We start from the raw sequence: 22,636 nt of genomic DNA, 5'->3' as shown, positions 1-22,636 counted from the left end.
GACCTGAAAGAGAATGTAACATCGTAGTTCCCGTTCCCAAAACGGATGCGGATGGCGCCCTTTCCCAGTGCGGAAAGTCAGCGTCGCCGAAAACGCCGTATTGACCGCTCTCAGGTTCCTCTCTGTTTGTGCTGAATGTAGCCATTGTTTCTAGATCACGAGTCGTGAATCTATGTGGAAAAAAAGGATATAAAACTGTGTTGTTGTCGATTATATACACAAGAGCATACTATGCTGCAGTGCAACTAAAGAGGCAAAAATAGAATTAAAAAAGTTGGGTATATACATATCAAAACGAAACAAAATATAAATATTAAACGTATTACACAGTTTCTAGTCAACAGTATCGTGTAATATTGTTCTAAAGATAGAAGTTTTGATATTTTTAAATTATTTTTAACGTAAAATTCGAGATTATTAAGATTGCTACGATGGAAATGAATAAACAAAGAAACGAATCTGTTATTGTCTCTCCCAAGGATGATATTGTGATGGATGACAAACTTGATACAAGTAGCAACGAAGTGATCACCAAACAATGTGACAAACAAATCATTGAAGAATCAGAGGAGAAAGACACGACAAGTGATTCGAAAAATGAATCCAATGACAAATGTGAAAAGCCAGCTACAGGTTTTAAGAAACCATTTTCACTTATTATTGGCCCAAAGCGTGGGAAAATTGGCAAGATTCGTCGAGTAATAACAAATGATGTGTCTTCATCATTTGTTGTACCATCAATTGAATCATTACCTGCGACAAAGGAAATGACTAAAACTACTCAACAGAAAGATGATACTACACTCAGAATTGACAAATCGATCTCTGAAAATATCACAGAAGAAAATGTTACATCAGATGAAAAAAGTATCCCTGTTCGATGCATGGAATCATTATGTGTTCCCTATAAGGAACCATCATGGGGTGGAAAACCAACAAGAGAATATAAGTTAGAGGTTCTTAAATCCGGAGTCATCCTGGAGACAATTAATTTAACTGAGAGTTATCATGTAGTAGGAAGGTTACCTTCTTGCCATCTGTCTCTTGCTCATCCAACTATCTCAAGGCATCATGCGATTATTCAATATAGAACAGTAGAAGATGAAAAATATACCTCTGATAAACATTCAAAAGAATTAAGTTCAGACCAAGATCCAAGAGAACCTAAGAGTTCTAAAGGTTTTTATTTATATGATTTAGAAAGCACACATAGTACCTTTTTGAATGGTCATCGTATAAAACCTAGGACTTATGTTCGATTATATAGAGGTCACATGATTAAATTTGGGTGTAGTCAAAGAAAATATATTTTACAAGCACCATTAGATGAACAGGAAGAGGAATCTGAACTAACAGTTACTGAATTGAAGGTTTGTTTTAATAGTATTTATGTTTGTATATAATTAATTCAACAATTGCATTCATAATTTTCTATAATTGACTTTCTTTTGAAGTTATTATGTTCTTATTAAAGGAATTAAATTTGTAAGAATATTGTTTTTCACATACAGGAAAAACGACTGGAAAAAATACGAGAGTTACAGGAATTAGAAGCTAGACTACAGGAGGAGGAAGAAGCCAAAAAGTCCAGAGAAGCAGAAGAAAGCGATGGTATTGATTGGGGAATGGGAGAAGATGCAGATGAAGAAACAGATCTTACAGAGAATCCTTATGCTACTATGACAGAAGAAGAACTGTATTTAGATGATCCTAAGAAAACGTTAAGAGGTTGGTTTGAGAGAGAGGGATATGATCTGCAATATCAAGTTGAAGAAAAAAGAATAGGGCAGTTTCTATGCTGGGTAGAGTAAGTATTTTTGTTTAAGACAATTTTTTGAATTTTGATTATTTGAATATATTCAGTTTTGGTTTACTATTTTTATATGTATTATATATATTGTACATATAAAAATTTTAAAACATTTTAGTTTACCCAAAGAATGTTTTGGTGGCCGTTCCATCAAAGCGGAAGCTCTTGTTAAAGGAAAGAAAAAAGAAGCTGTTGTCCAATGTGCTTTAGAAGCTTGCAGAATTTTGGACAGGCACGGATTATTGAGACAAGCTAATCATGGTAATATATTTTACTGTGATTATAACTATAATTTTACATCTTCTAGTGTGATCTAGCTATTGCTTATCAAAATTTTAAGAAATTTGATCTCATTTATAATTAATTGATGAAATATAGATAGTTATGAAGATTTATTTATATAAGGTTTTTACAATTTTAGTTATTAATAAAATATCGATTACATTTGCAGAGAGTCGAAAAAGAAAAACTAGAAATTGGGAGGAAGAAGATTATTACGACTCAGACGAAGATAACTTTTTGGATAGAACGGGAACAGTAGAAAGGAAACGTGAACAACGAATGAAACAAGCTGGGAAACTTGAAGAAAAAGTCGAGACATATAATACATTGGTAATAAAAAATTGTATATATTTTCTATTATATATTTTTATAAGATATTATATACACATTTATATATATACACATGAGTTTTCAGTAAAGAATATTCTTTTCTATTATTTTAGACTGAAAAACATAATGAGATTCTGAGTAAGATTTCGCATTTAACCAATCGCCTGAAGGAGACACAGCAGAGCAGTATTAAAGAAAAGGAATCAAATGAGGATTCATTAGACGCGTTTATGTCTAGTTTAAATTCGTCTACTTTGAGCAAAAGTGACATAACAAAGATGAAAGTGGAATTGCAAAATTTACGTAAAGAAGAGATGCAGCTGATTAAATTGATAAACCTTGCAAAGCCGGCCAATCTGCCACCTCTTGTTAGCCAAGTACCGATAGAAGATGAAAAACACCAAACTTATCAGAGATCAAAATTTTCCATGAAGAAAAATTCCCAACTCGAAAAAAGGCGGAAAATTTTCGAAACGAATGTAAGTGTTTACTTATCATCTTTTATCTTATCTTGATCTCTTATTTACTTGTTATGTGAGAAGTATTTCTCGTTTATATATTTAAAAAATGTAACATAATTTTCCAGAACAAAAACAATTCTGATACAACAGTATCAGCATTAAATGTAGATAACGAGGAAGAAGAGGAGGAGGAAGAAGAGGAAGAAGAAGATAATGTAAAAGAAGAGATTGAGAACCGAAGGAAGGTCCGACTTATTGAAGAAACATACAGCGCGGATGAGTCGAAATGCAGAAAATCTATATCATCTAAAGATGAAATGAAATCGCAAGAAAGCACAGGAACCAATGTTAAATCGATGAGTGTTTCAAATATCATTTCGAGTCAAGATAAAGGAAGGGACAAATCAAATATTGGAAATGTACAGCAAAAGGGTAAAAAATCAGAAAAGTCCAAAGTTATGAAGAAGCATTATGATCAAGATGTTCACTCGGATGAATATTCTACGTGGCTGCCACCGCAAGACCAGACTGGCGACGGAAGAACAAGTCTCAACGATAAATACGGATACTGAATTGTATAGTTAACATTGTTAGAAGGCGAGAACGTTGTAAATACTCCAAATAAAAGATCGTACAAGTCATTGAGTTTTGTCATTTGAAACTACAGAAACGTTAGAATGAATAACATTCAATAATGACAAAATGTTTCGGAGCTATATTAATTCGCACTAAACGTGACTTCTACATTTCTACATTTTAATTTTTTCTTAACACTTCCTGTGTTCGGAAAAATTCAGGCGAGATGTCACTTTCCTTGCCTCGATAAGCATTATTGAATGCAATTCTAAGCTTATAAAAAACGCTTGGTTTAAATTTTGCCTAGTTTTATGGGCTTATAAAATAATCAAGCGGCAGAGAGCTCCCGCCAGAATTAGCTTAGAAATAAATTTCTTCATCGGACTGTACCTGTGAAAGTAAGAGAGATAGGTATCCCTCATTTGTCTCTCTCTCTCTCTGTCTCTCTCTTGAATCATTTCTTGAGCACCAGAGTGCATTTCAATGTTACCATTGTTTAAGGTAGAACCGTAATGATAATCAACAAGTTGTGACGTGCAGATTTGGTTAATGCTTTTGCAAATTTTATTCAATGCAAATGTATATTGACGTATGGTCAATTGTTCGTGCGTTTAAAATTTACGTATAATAACCTCAACATATTAATCTCAACTAAACGAACATGGAGCACGTTCACAGTCCGAGCTACTTTCAAATAAGTATGTATTATTATGTTGTATACATAATAAATCTTGTTCCTCTCTCCACTTCGCATTATATATTATTTCTTCATGTCCATCCCATAGCAATCAATTTTATTATTATTTTAAGTCCCTGATGAGAGGGAGGCTTTAATAAGTTTCTGCACTAAAGCCCAAATTATCCTTACTTGTGGTATTAAACAAAGTATGTTAGCAAGTAATATGTAGGGATTTTAAACATATATTTGCGAATGTATTACTAAACATACATATATATGTTATACATACTTCATTATATTTATATATATTTATATATATATATTTATATATATACTATATGTATGAAATATCAACATATATTTTGTCGTTCATCATGGTTATGAAGAAATTGAAATGTTTTTGATATTTCAGTTTGGTCTCAAATAGCTTCTGTAGGATGGTATATAGTAGGAGTTTTAGCTATTACTTATTACATGTTTCCACATATTCAAGAAAAGTATGAAAATTGGAAATTGATAAAGAATAAACAGAATGATGCAGCACATTGCAAAAGTGAGTCTATATTTTCCTATTAATTCTTTTAATAGAAGCAAATAATCTGTGAAATGAATATAACGTAATTTGTTATGTATCAATTGTATACTTAGAAACGGATCAAATGCCACAAGTATCAGCTAATGTAGAGTTAGCACGACAGAAATTGCAAGAGACCTACAATCAACATTGTGTTACAGCAAAGCTTAAGGAAGAAGAGGTATCTCATGATTTTATTATAATACATTAATCAATACAGTAGAAGATATTTTGATATGATATATTTGACAAGTTTATTTCTTGCCCAGGAAAAGGAGAAGAAAAGGCAAAAAGTCTTAAAATTATTGGAGAGTAAAGAAGTAGGCAAAAGGCTAGGTAATGCATCAGACAATAGCGCGCCTAGTACAAGCTCAAGTTCAAAGCCATCTAAATCAGGTGAGATTTATATCACAAGTTCCTCGCACATTGCTGAGACAAATCGAAATGACACAACATTCAAACATGCTTCATTTGCAGATTATAATCCTCTAATGGGCGATCATACTCGCGGATATCGTCCTCCAAAACGTAGCTGCTGTGGAAAAGGTGGTTGCGGTTAATTGTTATCATCACAGGCAATACATTATTATCACAGAATAACGGGGAATGTGCTCTTCTAAATGAAACTGCAAGAAACGGAATAAAAAGTAAAATAGTGTATTAAATTTTGCACTATTTTACATAAAATATTCAATATCTGCTAAATAACGATGAATTATAATAATATATATATTTTCTTATAAAAGTATTAATTCATACTGTGCAATTATTGTCAAGAGCTATTAAATAAAAAATAATTTTATTGATTTGTCGAATGAAGCTTACACAATCAATGAAGAATGATCGGTATCTCTCGCCATGTTTGTTGCACATCTTCTACCTCTTATACGCAAATAAATTGATACAGGCGATTTAATTTCCAACATTACCTTTTATTAATTGTTATCAGTATAATATGCAATGATATATATATCAGCATATGTCAATTTATACGTGTACGTGGTACTTGACAATAGCAACTGTTACAAATTATCTACAGTCGTGCGTGTAATGTCTATGTGTATGTATACGTGTAACGTGTGTCTCTCTGTAGTATGTATGCCCTATCTTATATCCTTAAATTTCATCGATTTCATTCGTGCGACGACGATGAAGAGAAAAAGGAGACCGGCCCGCGCCCGAGCCGCGCTTCTCCGTAAATAAATAAATTATAAAATTAACTACAGAAAAATGCGCTCATCGCTTTTATTTATCCGCTGTATTTACAAAATATCAAAAGAATTGAAAGATTGAGCTAAATACACATGTCCACGTGGCCCCGCGACACGTGTGCGGAGATGCTGATGTTGTGTGTGTATGTGAGTGGGCTTGTGTTCCACACGTGTGCGCGGCCTGTAAAATGCGATCGAAAGAGAATGAGAGCGAGAGAGAGGGAGAAAGAAAGAGAGACAAGTGGAAAAACGATGATTGCATCTCTTTGTTTCTTTCTCTCGCGGTGACTTCAATTCAAATCGCTATTTCGTGTTCTTAATGATATGAATTATCTTTTTACGAAGCCCTAGCTCTCTAACAGCCTAATTAAAACTTTACAGTCCCGTGCTTCGCACTCCGGAGAAGTGTCCATGCGCCTTGAAGCGCTCTCGCGAGCGAGGGCGTATTCGCGAGATCCGCGCAGGACTCAGGACCGGTCGTGTCCGCATCAATATGCGCTTCCGATAGACTGCGGCAGGATCCCGAAATCATCCTAAGGATATGTAATATTTTTTTTTTCGACTAACGTGAGAATCGACTTCCTCGGACGAGACCGTAAACAATGTGCGTCAACGTTCCAATTTCTTAGCCGTAGGTAAAAATCCTACCGAGAGGAAAACAAGATTCTACTATAGTTGATATAATCCTGAGGTAATCAGGACTCGCTAAAAATCTCTAAAAAAAAGAATTTCGAATTCAGTCTCTAACCACGAGATATATATATATATATATATTTCGGATTTTCGAATCTCTAACGAGCTTGAACTTCCCGTCAGAAAACAATCAAAATGCATCCGCGATTGATGCGACTGTCCCGGTCCTGACCGCTGCGTGTTCGGCAGTCTTGAAGATACCAAGTTCGAAGTCCGGAGAACGTCCCTCGCAGAAATGGTAAAGGTTTGGCTCGACGCCGCCTACAGATGTGGATTATCATAATTTCGCCTTAACGTTAATGCAGTCATTCTTCTCCTGTGCTACGTGATCCGATGTTCTACTGATAGATAGGATCGCGGGTCAGTCGGTCGATCGATCGATCGAGAAACGTTATATGCGCGTTTACAAGAGCTCGTCTGGTTCACTCGACGAACTTGTTACGTGTGTGTTAAATATGTGCCTTTCTCCCTGTATATATGTGTGTGTGTGTGTGTGTGTGTGTGTAAAAGCGTGTACATACGTACACACGTGTGTGTATGTATGTATGTATGCATGCGAGTGTGTGCCGGTCGCGTGTTAGTCTTCGTTAACGCGAGGCTCGCGTTCGCAAAGCTTCTTCTTCTTCTTCTTCTCTTGTCTCACCAAGTTAAACGTTACATTTTATACAAACCCTCTTCCCCTCTCACGTAACCATCGTAACAATAATACAAAGATGACAAATTATAAAAATAATACGTTATCTTTTCTTCGTTCCTTCGCGCATTGATACGATGGTTTGGCATGTGTCCGTTGGCGTTGAATCACGATCATTTAGGAATGAAGATGCACAGTGCTTTCCGAAAGGGTCACGATTCTCTTTGCCTTCGACGAGATATACACCTATATATCGTATATGTGCACATAATAAACCCTTTCTTTCTCCTTCAACGCGCTATCGCATCGCGCGTGCCTGTACACACGCACTTTCGCCGATTTGAGTTCGCGCGCGCTCGACCCGAGGGAGAGAAACAGAGAAAGAGAGAAAGCGAGCTGCGCGCGCATGCACTCGCGGGACCGCGCGGCAACTTCACATCGCGCGTCGACGCGAAGACTCCTTCCGTTTCGATCGCAACCACGAGTTGCACGGTTAGGATTTGCCGCTCGTTCGTACGGGCCCGCGACTACACGGGGACACAATCGCCGCTTTTTCACTTATCTAACTCGAGACGCCGTCCCGATCTCCCCGAGATTCCCTCCTCGGATCCATTAGTCCTGTGGTCCACATACGCGAGCCGCGGCGACATTGCCGAGCGGAGTCTCACGTTTCGTTGGACCAGCCGCGGATATCAACTTTCGTCGTTATGCCGCTGCGATATGAGGTGAGTGAAAAAGAGACTCGAAAAGATATGAGAGAGAGAGAGAGAGAGAGAGAGAGAGAGAGAGCGATAAGGAGAAACAGAGCGTTAGTCCAAAGCGTCAGCCGCCATTCTCTCTCTCTCTCTCTCTCTGTCCCTCTGCGACCGATTCGAACAGGACCGCGCGAACTCGTATCAGCCACACACTCGTACGTGACGGATACTTAAGATACGCGTTCTATCTAATTACGTTTAATGAGATGCTTCCTTTCCGGCAACGGTGTCGCCGCGGTGGCGCACTCGACGACCCGCTCTCGTTTCTTTCTTTTTCCTTTCTTTAACCTAAGCCTATCGAGACGATATTCCACGCAGCACACGCCCTCCTTTCCTCCCTCTCCCGCTACCCGTCTCGTTTGTTTCCTCGCCTGCTTGGATGGACTTTTTATTTGAATATGCGACTTTATCCGCGCGCAGCCGCGAGCCGGCGCGCGAACAGACTCGCATACCGGCACTTACATCACTACGTCGTACATTACTTAGATAGACCTTAAGTTCAACTCTCTGAGTTAACAAATTTAATTCAATTCTCTGTTAGTTAATTACTTCTTTCTTTGTTTCCTCCGTTTGTGATTTCTTCCATTTTCTCCCGGAGATCGTAATTCCTCTATATGTGTGTGTGTGTGTGTGTGTGTGTGTGTGTGTGTGTAGGAGAGTGAGTGTGTGAGAGCTCCTCTTACGGTATTTTACATGTGACAATGTGGCTCTGTCGCGTTGAGCGTCCGAATATCCGTGAGATAGTGTCTATCTGTCCTGTCTGTCTCATCAGCCGTCGTAGTTCACTTCTGTATTCAGGCAGTTTGCAGTCTGGCACACGCGACTGGTCAAACTAATCGTAAATGTACATGTATATAACAAATTTGAGCGATTCGCTGACGCGCCGTTGAACAAGTTACAAGTTGCCGTTACAATTACGCTAGTCCGCAACTACTCGTCGTTGCTTCATCGGGGATCGCGATCGATCAGCAAGTTGCGCTTCATCCTCGGCCGCTAGCGCCGGGGGTAACCGCGTTACACGGAGAGGAGAGGATCCTCTCCGCTCTAACGCGTTACAGCGGGACTTTTGCGAGATATCTCGGCTGCGTGTGCAGCACGTAGAAAGGGGCGCGAGTTGTCGATTAGTCGCTGGCTGGGCGAAACTGCGCTCTCCTCTCCTCTCCTCTCTTCTGCGTGTACAAATTTTCGGAACGAATAAACGATGATCCGCGCCAGCAGCGGTGCGACACGCCGCGCCAGGGTCCCCTCCCGTTAAAAATGTGCGTTTCAAAGGAGAAAAGGACGAAGGACACACCCGTGAGATCTCGCGGCTTTTGCACGGCTTTCGCGCGATTCCCTCGTCCTTCGACGCGTGCTCTCTCGACACACTGGTGTTCTCCAATACAGAAAGTACAGTCTGTAAAGTAAGAGCGTGTACGGCATAAATGGTAGTTGGCTTCAAATATTCGTCTTAGTTTTTTTGCGAGCCGATAGATGAAATCATTGTCGCGAATGCTTTGTCACAAAAGATTCAGTTGGCGTCGAACTCTAACCTGAGAAACACGTTAACCGCCATGAGTGTCGCGTACGCATCGCGCTACGAGGCTGTGTTCCTTTGTTCCCACCCCAAAGGACCAAAAATGTCATATGCAGTGGCTGCTAAATACATGGGAAAGTCAAAATCGTTCGTCGCTAAGTGGGTTCAGCAATATAAGAAGATTAAAAATGTCGATGACTTGCCAAAACGTGACTCGATAGGCAAAGTGACGCCGAATATGGAAAAAAAAATTGTGAATTTGTTTAAGCGGAACCCGACCTTAATACTTAAAATTTATGAGAAGTGTTTGTTGCCGACTGTTGAACGATGCTTCATAAAAAAAAACGAGGACTGGATCTTACAGGAAGACAACGACCCAAAACACCGGAGCAAGCTTTGCACCGAGTGGAAAGAGCAGTCTGGCGTCGTCACACTTTATTAGCCATCGCAGTCGCCAGATGCAAATCTTATTAAAAATGTGTGGGTATATCTCAAGCACAAGCTTCGAGGAAAAAGAGTGTGCACTTTGAAGCAGCTGGCACGACAAATTCGTCTCATTTGGAGGTCTTTACCGAACGAATACGCAGTCAATTTAGTGGAAAGTACGCCTCGGAGATGCCAGGCAATTATCAATGCCGGTGCTGACTGGACTCATTATTAATGGTATAGCATTTTTCTTCTCATGGAGTACAACAAATCCATGTACTTAAAAATCATTAAAAATAAATTTTTCTACACATTAACCCGTGCACGCTCTTACTTTACAGACTGTACTTTGTTGGCCGCGGCTTCTCGACGATCGAAGCTCGGCGATCCGCACAGTCGGACGACGAACGTACAGTGAGAAAAAATAGAAGAGCTTAAGTATCGCTTTGAAAGTACGAGTCGCTAAAACGCGCGTTGTCGCTTTCGCTACTCCTAGTGTCCGCTTCAACAACTGTCTTTCTTATCCGGCAGATAAGTCAAGTGTCGACGGTCTCTCGCTGGCAGCTTGGCAGCAGTTCGTCCGGAGTATCACGGTGCATCAGCCGTTAAGTTCGCGCTCGGAAGTGGGCCAACGGCGGGGATGCGAGCGGGGAGTCCGCCGTAGTAGTATATTCCGCTTAAACGCGTTTAAACGATTACGAAACGCCGGATTCTGCTCATTGCTGCACTCCGTTAAGCGGTTTCCTGTTAGGCTTCCCGCTGGCGTGCTGCCAGCAGAGTCGCGCGCGAACACTTCGCAAAATCTGCCGCGACAGATCTGGCTGTGCGCAGTGAGGTGACGAATCTCCTTTATCCTCGCTGAAAACGCTAGCTCCGACGGCAATGATAACACGCTGACGACGAAAAACAGCCGGCATGAACAAATTTCTATGATTTATCGCACGTTGGTGCAGCGTATACCGTGTTACATAGGTCTCTCTCATCACGGTGTCCGCACGGAAGAGGAGACCTCGGTTCGCGTAACTAAACGGCGACCAGACGGAAGCTCACGACTCGGATGTAATAATAATATCCTTGCTGTCGCGGAGGCACTCGTCTAAGCATTTGGCTGCTCGAGGAACTCGGTTGAGGCAACCGGCGGCGATGGGCTGGTTGAGAAAGTCCCTCTAATGGGAATTTTTCTGCCCCTACAAACGGATTTTCCTCCGTCTGGAGATTTCGCACACGAGATCGTACTTAATTATCCTCTTAGTTGTCCGAGGCGAGTTTTTCAGCAGTCGGATGCTCAGACGCGGGCTTCCGCTCGCGGTAGTGGGTGGACAGATAAGTCGTCTCCTGAGAGCTTTCGTCTGCTCGCTCTATTGGGGAATTGAGATTTTCCTTCCGTGTATGATTCCGTTCCGCAAGGACGAATTAGACCGCGTTGATGGCGAAGGAGATGTTCGATGAAATCGGAGAGTCAGGTACGCGCATTCGAGAACGAGACGTTTTTTTTTACACCCGGCGGTATCGTTGACAGCTTCGAAGCGCACATTTTTCCTCCGGCGAGAAAACATTCTCCCTCACTCGCGTGCTATTAATGGAGTACACATTGAGATATCTCGTCTTTTTCTCGTTTCTTCCTCTCCTTCCCGCCCTTCTCTCTCTCTCTCTCCCGCTTACGTAGTATAAGTTCGATTGATACGGCGTATAAATTAATAACTAATGACTAACTCTCGTTTAGAGTAGCTTTGTACACTTTATACAGGGATCGCATAAGTGATATGATAATTATGTATATATATATATGTATATTCCGCGTTTATTGTTACTTCGTTTCGTTTAACGTGTATTACTACGTGCGTTCGTTTTGGAAGAATTATACGTCGCCGTTTGTAGAAATTAGCCCTCGGTCGCCTTAGGATTTAGGAACGTTATATCCAAAATAATATATGCTCCATTTGTCGTGGCCAGAAATGTACAGGCAGTCGAAAATAAATGCCACACTTTACAACGGTAAAAGATCGGTCGGTCGAGCGCGAATAGTCTCTTATCGCGAGCGCGACGTGTTAATCCTCTCGCCACGACTATCAACACCTGCCGGAGCATATTCTCGCCGAGCGCTCGAAACAGCAACAACAACCGTCCGCGTCGAGCGTAAAATACGAGGCCATTGATCTCAATAGTAATAAAACGTCGCGCAATATTAAAATCAACGAAAATTTAATCGAAACCAGAGCGGCTTCTCCGACGGCAGTGAGAGATATTGCCGCGACGGGCTTAGCATCGCAGGAACTCGTTTAGCGGCTCCGTGCGCGCGCGCGCGCGTGCTGTATCTCCGCCGGTCGCGAGATTACTTTTCGGTCTTGCGACAGCGGTGTGTCGAGAGACTTTTCGGCCGGAGAGCGGAGCTATATCGTAAGCCGTCGTAACGAAAGGATTATCTCCCGCGTCGGCGAATTGCGACGAGCTCTATTTGCCTAATCCATACGCGCGCCTTGCGCGACACGAGTCCTTTGTTCGCGTCCCGAGCGCACCTAGTCCGTTATTCACGGGGACCCGTTACCCGTGTGTTCTCATCTTCTTTCTCTTCTCTTCTCTCTTTCCCTCCTTCTCTTTCCGTTTGCGCTATCGCCGTGTCGAAAAGTCTTTGAAACGTCCACGCGCTGACACTCGTGCGCTTTAAATATTTTAATCCCACAGCGGCTGCGCGCGAGGACCTTCGACGTCGTCGTCGTCGTCTGGTGCCTCTCTCTCTCTCACACACACACACACACACACACACACATTCTCTCTCTCTCTCTCTCTCTCACACAGCGTCTCCGGCGCTCGAGCTGAAACTAGGCGATTATTTCCAAAAGAGCGTGCGCGAGAAATAACTTAATTAAACTAACCTTAGAGTATCCTTACTCGATGCGCGCAGGATATCAGCGGGAATGGCAGTATAATATGGCAGTCGAGAGCGTAGAAACGATTACGTTACACACGCATACACACGCACACGTACACTCCTCGGCGTAGCCGCTCGGGAAATCCAAATTCCTCGTCATTCGTATATAAGGGGCGATAGAACAAATCGCGCTCGCGATTCCCCTCGCGAGAGAAGCTCACCCGCGCGCGCCTACTCCTCCTCCTCTTCCTCTCCTCCCTAGTATTGCTCGATAATCGGGATCGCGTCTCTCGCGCGCTTCTCGCCGGCGTCAAGTCGTATGAACGAAAAACGCGCAACGCAAAGAGACCAAGCAAGCGTCCGGATGATATAACGTTAATCAGTCTATTTGGCTCGAAGTTCGCCCGAAGGGAAAATTAATACTACGCGCACGCCGCCGTCGCCGCCGCCACCGCCGCTGCCTCCTCCTCCTCGCGATCTTTTTTTTATTTGTTTCTTGAAAGCCCTTGTCCGAGTATGCCAACAAACTCGATCGAGTGCGACGCGTGTATTTATATATATATATGTATAACAGAGGTGGGGAGGGGGGAGGGGGGAGGGAGGGAGTACCCATCAGCGTGGTCATCGAAGCGCTTCTCGCCGTAATCGCTACTGTCGCGCGCGTCGAAGTCTCTCCCTCTTCTCCTCTCACCTCTCCAAGTCGCGCTCTTCTTGCCCGTGGCAGAGGACCGTTATTGCGCGCCGCACGAACGCGGGAATTAGGCTGTATACCCCTGCGAAGCTTAAGCCATGGTGTCTCTCTCGTAGCCGTGCGATCGCGGCTGAACGTAAAGAACCCCCTCCCGCTTCTTCCCCACCCAGGTCTCCGTCAGTCATCCGAGTGTCTCGCGCGGGTTGTCTCATGTTAGCCTTCTTATCGATGGATTTTACGTTAAGGAGGCTTACTCGAGACGCGAGCCTGATCGTTTCTTCGAACGCGTGTGTTCCGCGCGTTGCAGCTGGGCGAGCCGCGCGTGTCTTGAACTCGACGAATCGAATCGCGCGGTGCGCAGCGCCCGCGGGTTCCACCAAGTGTCTCGACTACAATTGTATACAAGCGTAAACGGTCGAGCCGTACTCGCGAGCGCGACGTAGCTCTGACTGCGAAACGGCCTCCTCTCGCGTGCGCGCGAGCTTGAGCGCGCCCGCTTCTGATCCGTTCGTTGTGACCGAAGGCCGTTCGTTCAGGCACACTAGTCCCTTCCGTCCTCTTCGTCTTCCTCTTCGTCGTCGTCGTCGTAGTCTCCCGTTCCTCCGGTACTTACTAGTGCCCGGGGAATTTAGCTCTCGCCACGGTGCTCACCCAGTCGACTAGACTCCGTCGGAGCGTTCGGATTATTGCCACTTAGAAAGATACTATTTAGCTTATTGTATCGCTGACTGCCTGTACTGCTCATCGTGTTGGAGGCCGAGGAATTGTGCTGGGTGTAACCAGCCGTCCTTGAGAAGCCCGGCAGTTTGTCTGGAAAAAAAAGAGAGCAAAGGAACGATGTAGGAGGCGCGTCAATAAGCTTCGTCGATTGTTCCGGCGACTTTCCAGCCGGAGGACTTTTATACCCGGATATTTCTTACATAGGCCGTCAACGAGGTTAGGTAACAGCGAGTTACTTGTAAAGCACCGTCAATACACTATACCGGATTACTTTCTCTCAGCGGTGCGCGACCTGCTGAGGACGTTGTTCGTCCTTTTTGTTTCGTTTCATTAAGCGGAAGTTAACGGAAACGGATAACTCGAACGGTAAGGGCCAAAGCACAGACTTCTGCATAACGCATAAGAGAATCAATCAATCAATCAGAGTTCTTCATTTCTGTCCTGAGGAGGGAAATGAAGAAAACCAATTGGTTTATTCTCTTATGTGTTATGTATTATGTGTTATGCAAAAGCCTGTGCTCTTGCCCTAACTCTAAAGAATTCGTTTCTCTATTATTGGAGGAATTATCTCTCAAGACGAATCAGCCGTAACGAGTCACCTTCGCAAAGCCAACTCCTAACCTCCGTCTTTTCGCTCCTCTCTTCCCATTGCCCGATCGCCCGGGATAATTACCTTTGCTGCGATTATGCCTCAATCTCTCCTGCGAATTCGTGCTTCCGCATTGCTTCTGCGGGATGCAGGAGTAGTTGCTGTCGCTGCTGTACGTGGGCGAGGACGTTCTGTTTCTTCTCCGCGGACTCCTGTTGCTCCTGCTGCGGGAGCCCGTCCTGCTGGCGGCGCTGTGGCCGCACGCGGTGCCAAACTGCGCGTTGTTGTACTCGATCGTGTCGGCGTACAGGCAACTCGACTCCGAGCACGAGCAGCACGCGTCCGAGTGCGTGTTGGAGTCGCAGGACTTCCTGTCCCACTCGTCGTTCTCGGGCTGGTACAGATTGTCGTTGTGGAACATCTCGTCCTTGTGCCGGTATAGATCGTCACTCGCCGCCGACGAGGTCAGATGCGGCTGGCTGGAGCGCGCGAACCCGGCCTCGTGGGCGCCGTAGTCGTCGGGTAGGCCGTTCTGATGGCCGTAGATGACCGAGCCGCTCTCGTACTCGTTCTCCTGGTTCTTATAGTCGTAATGATTGTAACCCTGAGGGAACGAGGGCAACGGCGGCGGGTTTGTCTGCGGCGGTAACGTCGTGTATCTGCCTTGTTGAACCGAGAGGTTAGCACCCGGCACTTGGAGAGCGCCCGGCTCATACTGGCTTTGCCCGTTCCAAGGTGTAGGCGACGGACTGAAACTGTTGGTCACCCTGATGGGCGGAGTGGGCGGGCTCTGCGAATTGCCGGAGCCGGAGCCGGAGCCGCAGTGGTCCAGGTCGTTCTGAACGCTTCTCTTGCCAAGATGCGGACTGAACGGCACTTGCTGCTGCTGCTGCTGCTGCTGTTGTTGCTGCGAATGCTGATGCTGATGCATCCGACCGACTATCGAGCCGCTGAGCGGAGGCGGGTGCTCAGGCGGCGGTGGCAACATGTCGCACCAGTTAGGCATAGCTGTTTGCGAGGGCGCGTCGCCGCTCGCGCCGGCTATTCTGTATTGCCGCCTTTGCACATCCGCGTTCTCGTCCGTGTAGGCGCCGGCGCTCATGTTGTCGCTACTAGGTGACACCGTGGACTTGTTGTTGGGCTCCTGATTCGAGTCCAAGCTCGAGTAGTCCGGTTTCAGGCACGAGTCGCTCGAATTGGATTTCTGACCGCTGGTCTCGATCGAGTCGGGACTGCGGCTGCCTACGCACAGGGTTGTGGTAGCATACGGCTCCGGAGGTGGCGCCTGCATCTGTTTGCGCGTGTTGTAGAACGTCGTGAGATTCACCTCGGCGTATTCCGAGCCGGCCATGCCCATTATGCCGGCAGCGAGCATGTGCTGATTGCTCAACAGCTTGGTCTCGCAGTCTTTGTCGGTGGTGCCCTGGAGGGTGTTGTTAGTCGGTCTCCAGCCGCGCTCCAGCCACAGGGTGTCTTTGTTCAATTGGCAGATGTCGTTCGCCGTGCCCACGGGCACGTTCAGGTGGCCCAGTTGCTTGCTCATTGCTTGCCTGCGCCTGACGTACAAGGCGGCCAGCAACACGGCGATCACGGTGAACACCATCGTGATCATCAGCACCAGAAACCACGTCTCTCGTACGACCGAAGCGTCCCCGTGGCTGGGGTCGGTGCGCGGTGGCAGTTGCGTCAATTGTCCCGGGTCCATGTTCAGCAACGTCGGGCTGGAAAAGGGGCCGAGTCCGATGCGCGTCAGCCCGGCCACCCGCGCCGTGTACAGTCCGCCGGTGTTGAGGCTGTTGATGATCACCGACGTCGTGGACGCGTTCAGCGACATTTGACCTAGGATCTTGTTGCTGCTGTTGCTCTTGATCTGGATCTGTGGGTTGTGAGGTTTTCGCTCGGGTATCATGCGCACGAACGTCAACGAACCGGATATTAACCCTTTGTTGCACAGTGGGACGCTTATTTCTTCGCGGCTTTTCTATATTTCTCTCGTATTTCACAATTGATTCGTTCAACATTTTTACGTGAATGACACAAGTATGCAACCATTTTTCCCCTTACTCTCAAGACACCCCATGTACGGAAATTCAGCAAAAACGCGCAATAAAGGATTAATCGCTCTCTCTCTCTCTCTCTCTTGCGCGCGCGCGCGGTTCTTACCTTGTAACCGATCAATTGGCCGTTCTGAGTGTTCTTGGGCGGCGGTGACCACCGAACGTACGCCGAGGTCATGTTTATCATGCCCACGTGGACGTTCTCAGGTGCGCCCGAGGGCACGTCCTCCATCGTGGTGGCCAGCTTCACGTTGCTCGGTCGGCCCTCGATAATCTTGTAGAAGGGAACGAGAAAGAACTCGTAACGCGAGTACTTTCTTAGGCTGGCCAGCACGTAACTGGTGGCGCCGGCGTTGAGCACCGTGACCATCTGATATTCCGGTTTCTCAGATACCTCGCGATACCGTATATAAAGACCTTCCACTAGATCCGCCGCACCGAGGATCTAAAATGCAAATTCCGCACGAGTTACTCGGATTGTCGGGGACGTCTCGCGAATGTCGCGCGTTCGTCCTTCGCGGATCTCTCTCTCTCTCTCTCTTTCTCCTACGTGATCTCTCTCTCATTGTGGGGAAATTTAAGAGCGCGCAATTTCACAATTCCGTAATTTTCTTCAGTACATCTTCTTCAATTCATCTAATATTAACGCGTGTCGAGTGGCGCCGATAGTATCATATCGGCGACTGACACTACGATAATTCAGTTACGCGTTTGTAAAATATAATAAGTCGCGTTTGAAGAGCCGGTTTGAAGAATACGATCGACAGGAAACAGATGAGGCGAGATAAAATGCGACATGCGCACCTCTCGAATTTCATTCCTTTAGCGTGCCTTTGATATCTCTTTTCTGTACTCGCGCGGAAACGCGGACTAAACACGACAATTATTAATACGTCAAGAAAGTTGAACGGAAGTCTATAATTCTATAATTGCCACCACCATTCGATTCGCTTCTAATATTAAATATCGCGGGGCTCTGGATTAAATATCTGCTCAAATAAAACACGGGTGGAGAATCGATACCTCTCTTTCTCTGTATTGCGAGTATATATATATATATATCTTCCGCTCAAAAAAACACCCGAGATTATTCAATTAAATGATGCGTTTATTATTTTTTCAAAACCCTTTTTGTAGTTAAGTTGGCACCATTGTGTACTTAACTTCCATACCGTATTAGAACACGATCTGTCAGTTGCTTCGTTCGTGGCTGTTCGCAGCTGTTCATGTCAGTCGGCCTCAGGTGCAATTTTTGCGATGTCGAATATATCGCGGAACTAAGAGTTTGCCTTAAATTTTGTGTTTTCAACGAAATTTCTTGTGCCGACGCGTTGAAAATGCTGCAAAAAGCATACGGGTATAACTGTATTTCAAAAATACAGGGTTTTGAAACGACCGAGGCGGTAGAAGAGAATTCGCTGAAGGAACTCAAGGCCATGTCAAAATCGGCTTATGGAAAATGTCTTGAAGATTGGCGACTAAGCGCTGGTGACATAGATGTTGCACAGAACGGCAACTATTAACTAATATTTTGAAAACGACAACATAAATTTACTTGAATAATTGAGAATATTTTGTGTTTTATTGCCGATACTTGTCCGGGTACTTTTTCAGCAGAGAGTATATATATATATATATATATTTTTTTCTTTTGTTCCGAGAATTTTGCCACGTTCCACCCGCTAGATAGCAGACGCTAGATAGCAGATGTCTTCGCGCGCGAAAACGACGGGTGTCGACATTGACACTTACGTCCCACATGATCTTTACGCTCGTGCTGCTCAGCGCTTGCACCTCTTTGAGATGTAAAATCTCGCTGTTTAGCCGATCTCTCGCACGAGTCAGTTCCACTTGCGGTACCGTATGCTGATTTACGTTAGTAGTTTGCACCACGTCGGACAGCGGCCCGGGTAGCGAGAGCCCGTGGCTATTTTCCGCTCGTACTAGGAAGACGTAATTGGTCTCCGGCCTTAAATCTGTCACCTGTTGGCGGATAAGCGATATACATTCGAGTTCGATTTACATTCAGGACATAGACGTACGTAAACGGGGGGGGGGAGGGAGGGGGGGGGCCGCGATGACGGGCGAAAATTGAACTTTTCCAATTTCCTCGTTCCGCGAGAAATCGCATATCCACACGATTATTTAGAATATTAGTACGTCATTCAATTTTATACTTAATCGGTCGTCTCGACTTTATCTTAAAGTGCGGCAAGAACCGTCTCGTGGCTGCGCGGAACGTTTTAAAGTGAAACTAAACTGCCTTAAATATAAGATTGGACCGTGAATATCGTTCTTCGAATAGTTCCCGGATATTTCAAGTACGGAGGCGAGCGATTTGCGTTTCCACAAGTCAGTGGAAGAAACACTTGTTGCAAACGCTTCCGCCTCGATGAGCTCCAGAACGCGTCCGGCGGTCTCGGCGGGGAAATTAATCCTCCAAGAATCACGGGCGAACAAATTCCCCGGTTGAATACCGAAAACGTTCCGAGCCTCATCGGGATAAGAGTGCTGCAACTTTCCTCCCGACCGACGATACATTAATTAGCAACCGTCGCGAAATGTCATCAACTGTCTCCACCGGCCACGGGTCTCCTCTTCTCTGCCCTTCCCCCTGTCTCTCTCTCTCTCTCTCTCTCTCTCTCTCTCTCTCTCTCTCTCTCTCTCTCTCTCTCTCTCTCTCTCTCTCTCGCTCTCCGAAACACTCTCCTCGAGCAGGTATATACGCTACCACGAGGAAAACGGAAAATACCGTCTCGTGGAGAGGTCGTTGAAACCCGACGTGGAACATACATATACACACACACACACACACACACATACACACACACACAGGTATATCGGGAAAGAGGGTCAACAAGCATCGCGTCGCCGTTTCCAACTCACTCCACTCACCGTATAGATGTCGTCGAGAACACCAGTGGCCGCCACCACCCAGCCGGTGTTCAGGTTGCTGCTGTAGTACTCGACGTTGTAGCCGAGGATCTTGCTCTGACCCTCGTGACCCGGGCTCCACGTGAGGGTGACGGAATTGCTGGTGGCGTTCACTATCCGCGGCTTGCTCGGGTTCTGCGGCAGGGCCGATATGTCGGGCGTTCTGTGGAAGCTCGCGCCGGCACTCACCGTCAGGTACGCCGACCAGGACGTGTTGCCGGACTCGGACGAGGCGATGCAGGTGTACAGTCCGGAGTCGTTGGAGCGCAGGTCGTCGATAAACAGCGTGCCGTTGATGGCCATCGTGATACGGCCGCCGGGCCGTACGAGCACGCCTTCCTTGTGCCAGTGAACCCGCGGCGTGGGTGTACCGACCGCGCGGCACGGCAACGAGGCGACGCTCTTCAGCGGCAGCGTCTGGTTCGCGGGCCCCAGCTCGATTATGGGCGGCGGCGTCTCCTCCACGGACGTCACCTACGTTACGAACAGAGAGACACGCTGATTCCTCTTTGCTCTCTCTCTCTCTCTCTCTCTCTCTCTCTCTCTCTCTCTCTCTCTCGTGAGATCTCTCGGATCTCCGCAGCGCTCTCTACCCTTTGGCCAAGTGCCACCGCCTCTGCCTCTGAGCGCTTATCTCTGCGATTGTGGACTCTTAGACGCCGGTGACGTGAAATCTCGGAAACGCCTACTTTAGGCCACGACTTCGCGCGACTCGAGTGCCTTTATCGAAGAGGCGTCGGCTTTGTCGAAAAAAACAGCAGGGTCGAGTGGCCCGGTGGTGGTCGGGTTGCTCGGGTTGTGCCTGGTTCACGTGGGACCCAGTCGGACTGGAGTTTGGAGTCAGTATAAATCGCTCGTAGAAAAGCGACTGCAAATCGTTTAATACGGTACATTGCAGAATTTAGCTTTGGGAGATTATGATCGTTGGATTTAAATTCAGATCTGAGATTGGTATTAGCAGTCACTTTTGGCACTCGCGAGATATCGAGATTTCAATTTCGAGTTAGAATTATGCGACTCAATGAAATCTATCTCCTAAATCCAGGTCTGACGTTCTGGCTTAATATAGGTCGCCCGAAAGTGACTTCGACTGACACGAGCTCGCGTTTTAATTTCAAGTTTTACGTGTGTGAGTCTCTTCGGATTCGGGTGTAAGTTATTCTTACAAATATGATTTTAAAGCGAGAATCTCAGATGACTCGAGATTCAAATTTGACGGAATCTCAAGTGACGGCTGTTACAACACGCGGCGCACGCGGACTCGTTCGATTCGCGACCGAACGAGTGTTTTCTCGAATTTCCGACCGTCCGCGATCCATATTAATCCCTCGTTTTAATATCCCCGGGTATCGGAGGGAGGCGAGGCCCAAGTTGGCCGGCGAGTTTGCGATACTCGACCACTGAATTAAGCGAATATTGCCTCTGCCAACTTTGCTCGCAATATGTAATCCAGAGTGAAGTTCTTTTTCTCTCTCTCTCTCTCTCTCTCTCTCTCTCTCTCTCTCTCTCTCTCTCTCTCTCACACTCTCCTCCTCTATAATATATTACATCTTTCAACTTTGGCCGCTCCGTCGGCAACCAAGTTACGGAGTTCTATCCGCCAAAGTTGATCGCTGTAACACCCTCTATATGTAGACAAGGATTTTATTCGGAATCTGGAGCAGCTCTGCCCTCGGGCTAAGCAGCGCGCGGTACCAGCACGATGTAGTCGGGCGGTCGGAATGGTAATCCTGCTGCACTCGTCCGGAAGAGATCTGACGGCAGGGCGGGGCGCGAGCCGGGCAATGATATAAATATGTATCGCGAAAACGAAGTACTTAATGTGCATACCACTCGTCTCTCTCTCTCTCTCTCTCTCTCTCGCGCGCGCGCGCGCGCGGACGGGATTTATCTTAGCCGTGACTGCCGCCGTTTCGAGCGTTCTCGTCGTTTTCGCGTTTTGCTGCACGCGCGGGCACGACAAATGAGCGCGCGACGTGAACGGCCAATTATCGTCCAGTTTACGCCATTATAACGATCATCGCTGTGTGTCGTCGAGACAACAGACACGCCACGCGCAATTATCGTTAATTAGGGGGGGAGGATGCAATCCCGATGATACCGCGCGTGTTAATTTCGTGCGTTTGGAATAATTCTGAGAGATAAGGAGAGAGAGAGAGAGAGAGAGCGCAACGAGACCGTAAATTATGCGCCGATATTTCTCTGGACTTGTTCTCATTTAATCCTCAAGTGAGAATAATCAGGCTTTGCATGCGCGATAAAAATGTTTTCTCGTGGTCTAACGTCTCAGCGACGAATTTTTGCAAAGTAACTTCGCCGCAGTCGATGCAATGATACGGAAATCTTCCAACTCTGAGATTCGAAGAGAAAAAGATAATTGTCGCAATAAACATTTGTTAAACAGTTTTTAATTGTAAAAATAAATGACGCAATTTCCAGGAGGAAATGAAGTGTAAAATATAAAAGTAACTTGTTGAATTTTGAAACTTATTGAATTGAAAAAATTATCGTATAAAATGATCGTTCAAATATCGATACGTTTGTTTCACAAAAGTTTTCGCTAGTTAAATAAAGTCATTGTGCCGGAAACCAATATCCATTTAATTCAATTGTACTTTTCGAACGGTACTCTTGAAAGTGATATGTTAATTTACATGTTAAACGCGAATAAAAAAGTTTCAATTTATAACTAGGCTTTGTGTAACATTCTCTCTCTCTCTCTCTCTCTCTCTCTCTCTCTCTCTCTCTCTCTCTCTCGATCGATCGATCATCCCCGCGGAGAAGGAGACGATCGGCGCGTTTGAATATTCGCGCGCGCGACCATCGAGT

The 22,636-nt window shown here is 45.5% G+C and overlaps 3 protein-coding genes across 3 annotated transcripts in view; 2 read left to right on the top strand and 1 right to left on the bottom strand.

The window, feature by feature from the left end:
* The first annotated feature begins 107 nt into the window (after positions 1–107).
* LOC105181668 (kanadaptin) lies at positions 108–3,524 on the top strand. Its single transcript, XM_011138579.3, has 6 exons — positions 108–1,370; positions 1,512–1,807; positions 1,929–2,071; positions 2,262–2,422; positions 2,536–2,901; positions 3,009–3,524. The coding sequence occupies exons 1-6, from the start codon at positions 432–434 to the stop codon at positions 3,453–3,455; spliced, it is 2,352 nt and encodes a 783-aa protein (XP_011136881.1). The 5' UTR covers positions 108–431; the 3' UTR covers positions 3,456–3,524.
* A 407-nt stretch (positions 3,525–3,931) lies between these two features.
* LOC105181666 (selenoprotein S A) lies at positions 3,932–5,394 on the top strand. The gene is made up of 5 exons (XM_011138578.3): positions 3,932–4,157; positions 4,551–4,691; positions 4,787–4,893; positions 4,982–5,108; positions 5,190–5,394. Exons 1-5 carry the CDS (start codon positions 4,121–4,123, stop codon positions 5,270–5,272), a joined length of 495 nt encoding a protein of 164 aa, XP_011136880.1. The 5' UTR covers positions 3,932–4,120; the 3' UTR covers positions 5,273–5,394.
* Positions 5,395–10,149: 4,755 nt separating this feature from the next.
* The window catches only part of LOC105181665 (roundabout homolog 2), a 104,895-nt gene continuing 92,408 nt past the window's right edge, over positions 10,150–22,636 (bottom strand). Inside the window, exons 7-11 of the mRNA XM_011138577.3 lie at positions 19,769–20,281; positions 18,626–18,856; positions 16,980–17,318; positions 14,901–16,692; positions 10,150–14,317 (exon numbers count right to left, since the gene is read on the bottom strand). Of these exons, the coding sequence (XP_011136879.2) occupies positions 14,136–14,317; positions 14,901–16,692; positions 16,980–17,318; positions 18,626–18,856; positions 19,769–20,281 (3,057 nt within the window). The 3' untranslated portion in view covers positions 10,150–14,135. The remainder of the gene's footprint in view (positions 14,318–14,900; positions 16,693–16,979; positions 17,319–18,625; positions 18,857–19,768; positions 20,282–22,636) is intronic.

The sequence above is a fragment of the Harpegnathos saltator genome, unplaced genomic scaffold (genome assembly GCF_003227715.2).
Source record: "Harpegnathos saltator strain DR-91 unplaced genomic scaffold, Hsal_v8.6 scaffold8, whole genome shotgun sequence".
NCBI lineage: Eukaryota > Metazoa > Arthropoda > Insecta > Hymenoptera > Formicidae > Harpegnathos > Harpegnathos saltator.
The sequence above is the reverse complement of the archived record's forward strand: the minus strand, read 5'-3'. Positions and strand labels throughout refer to the sequence as shown.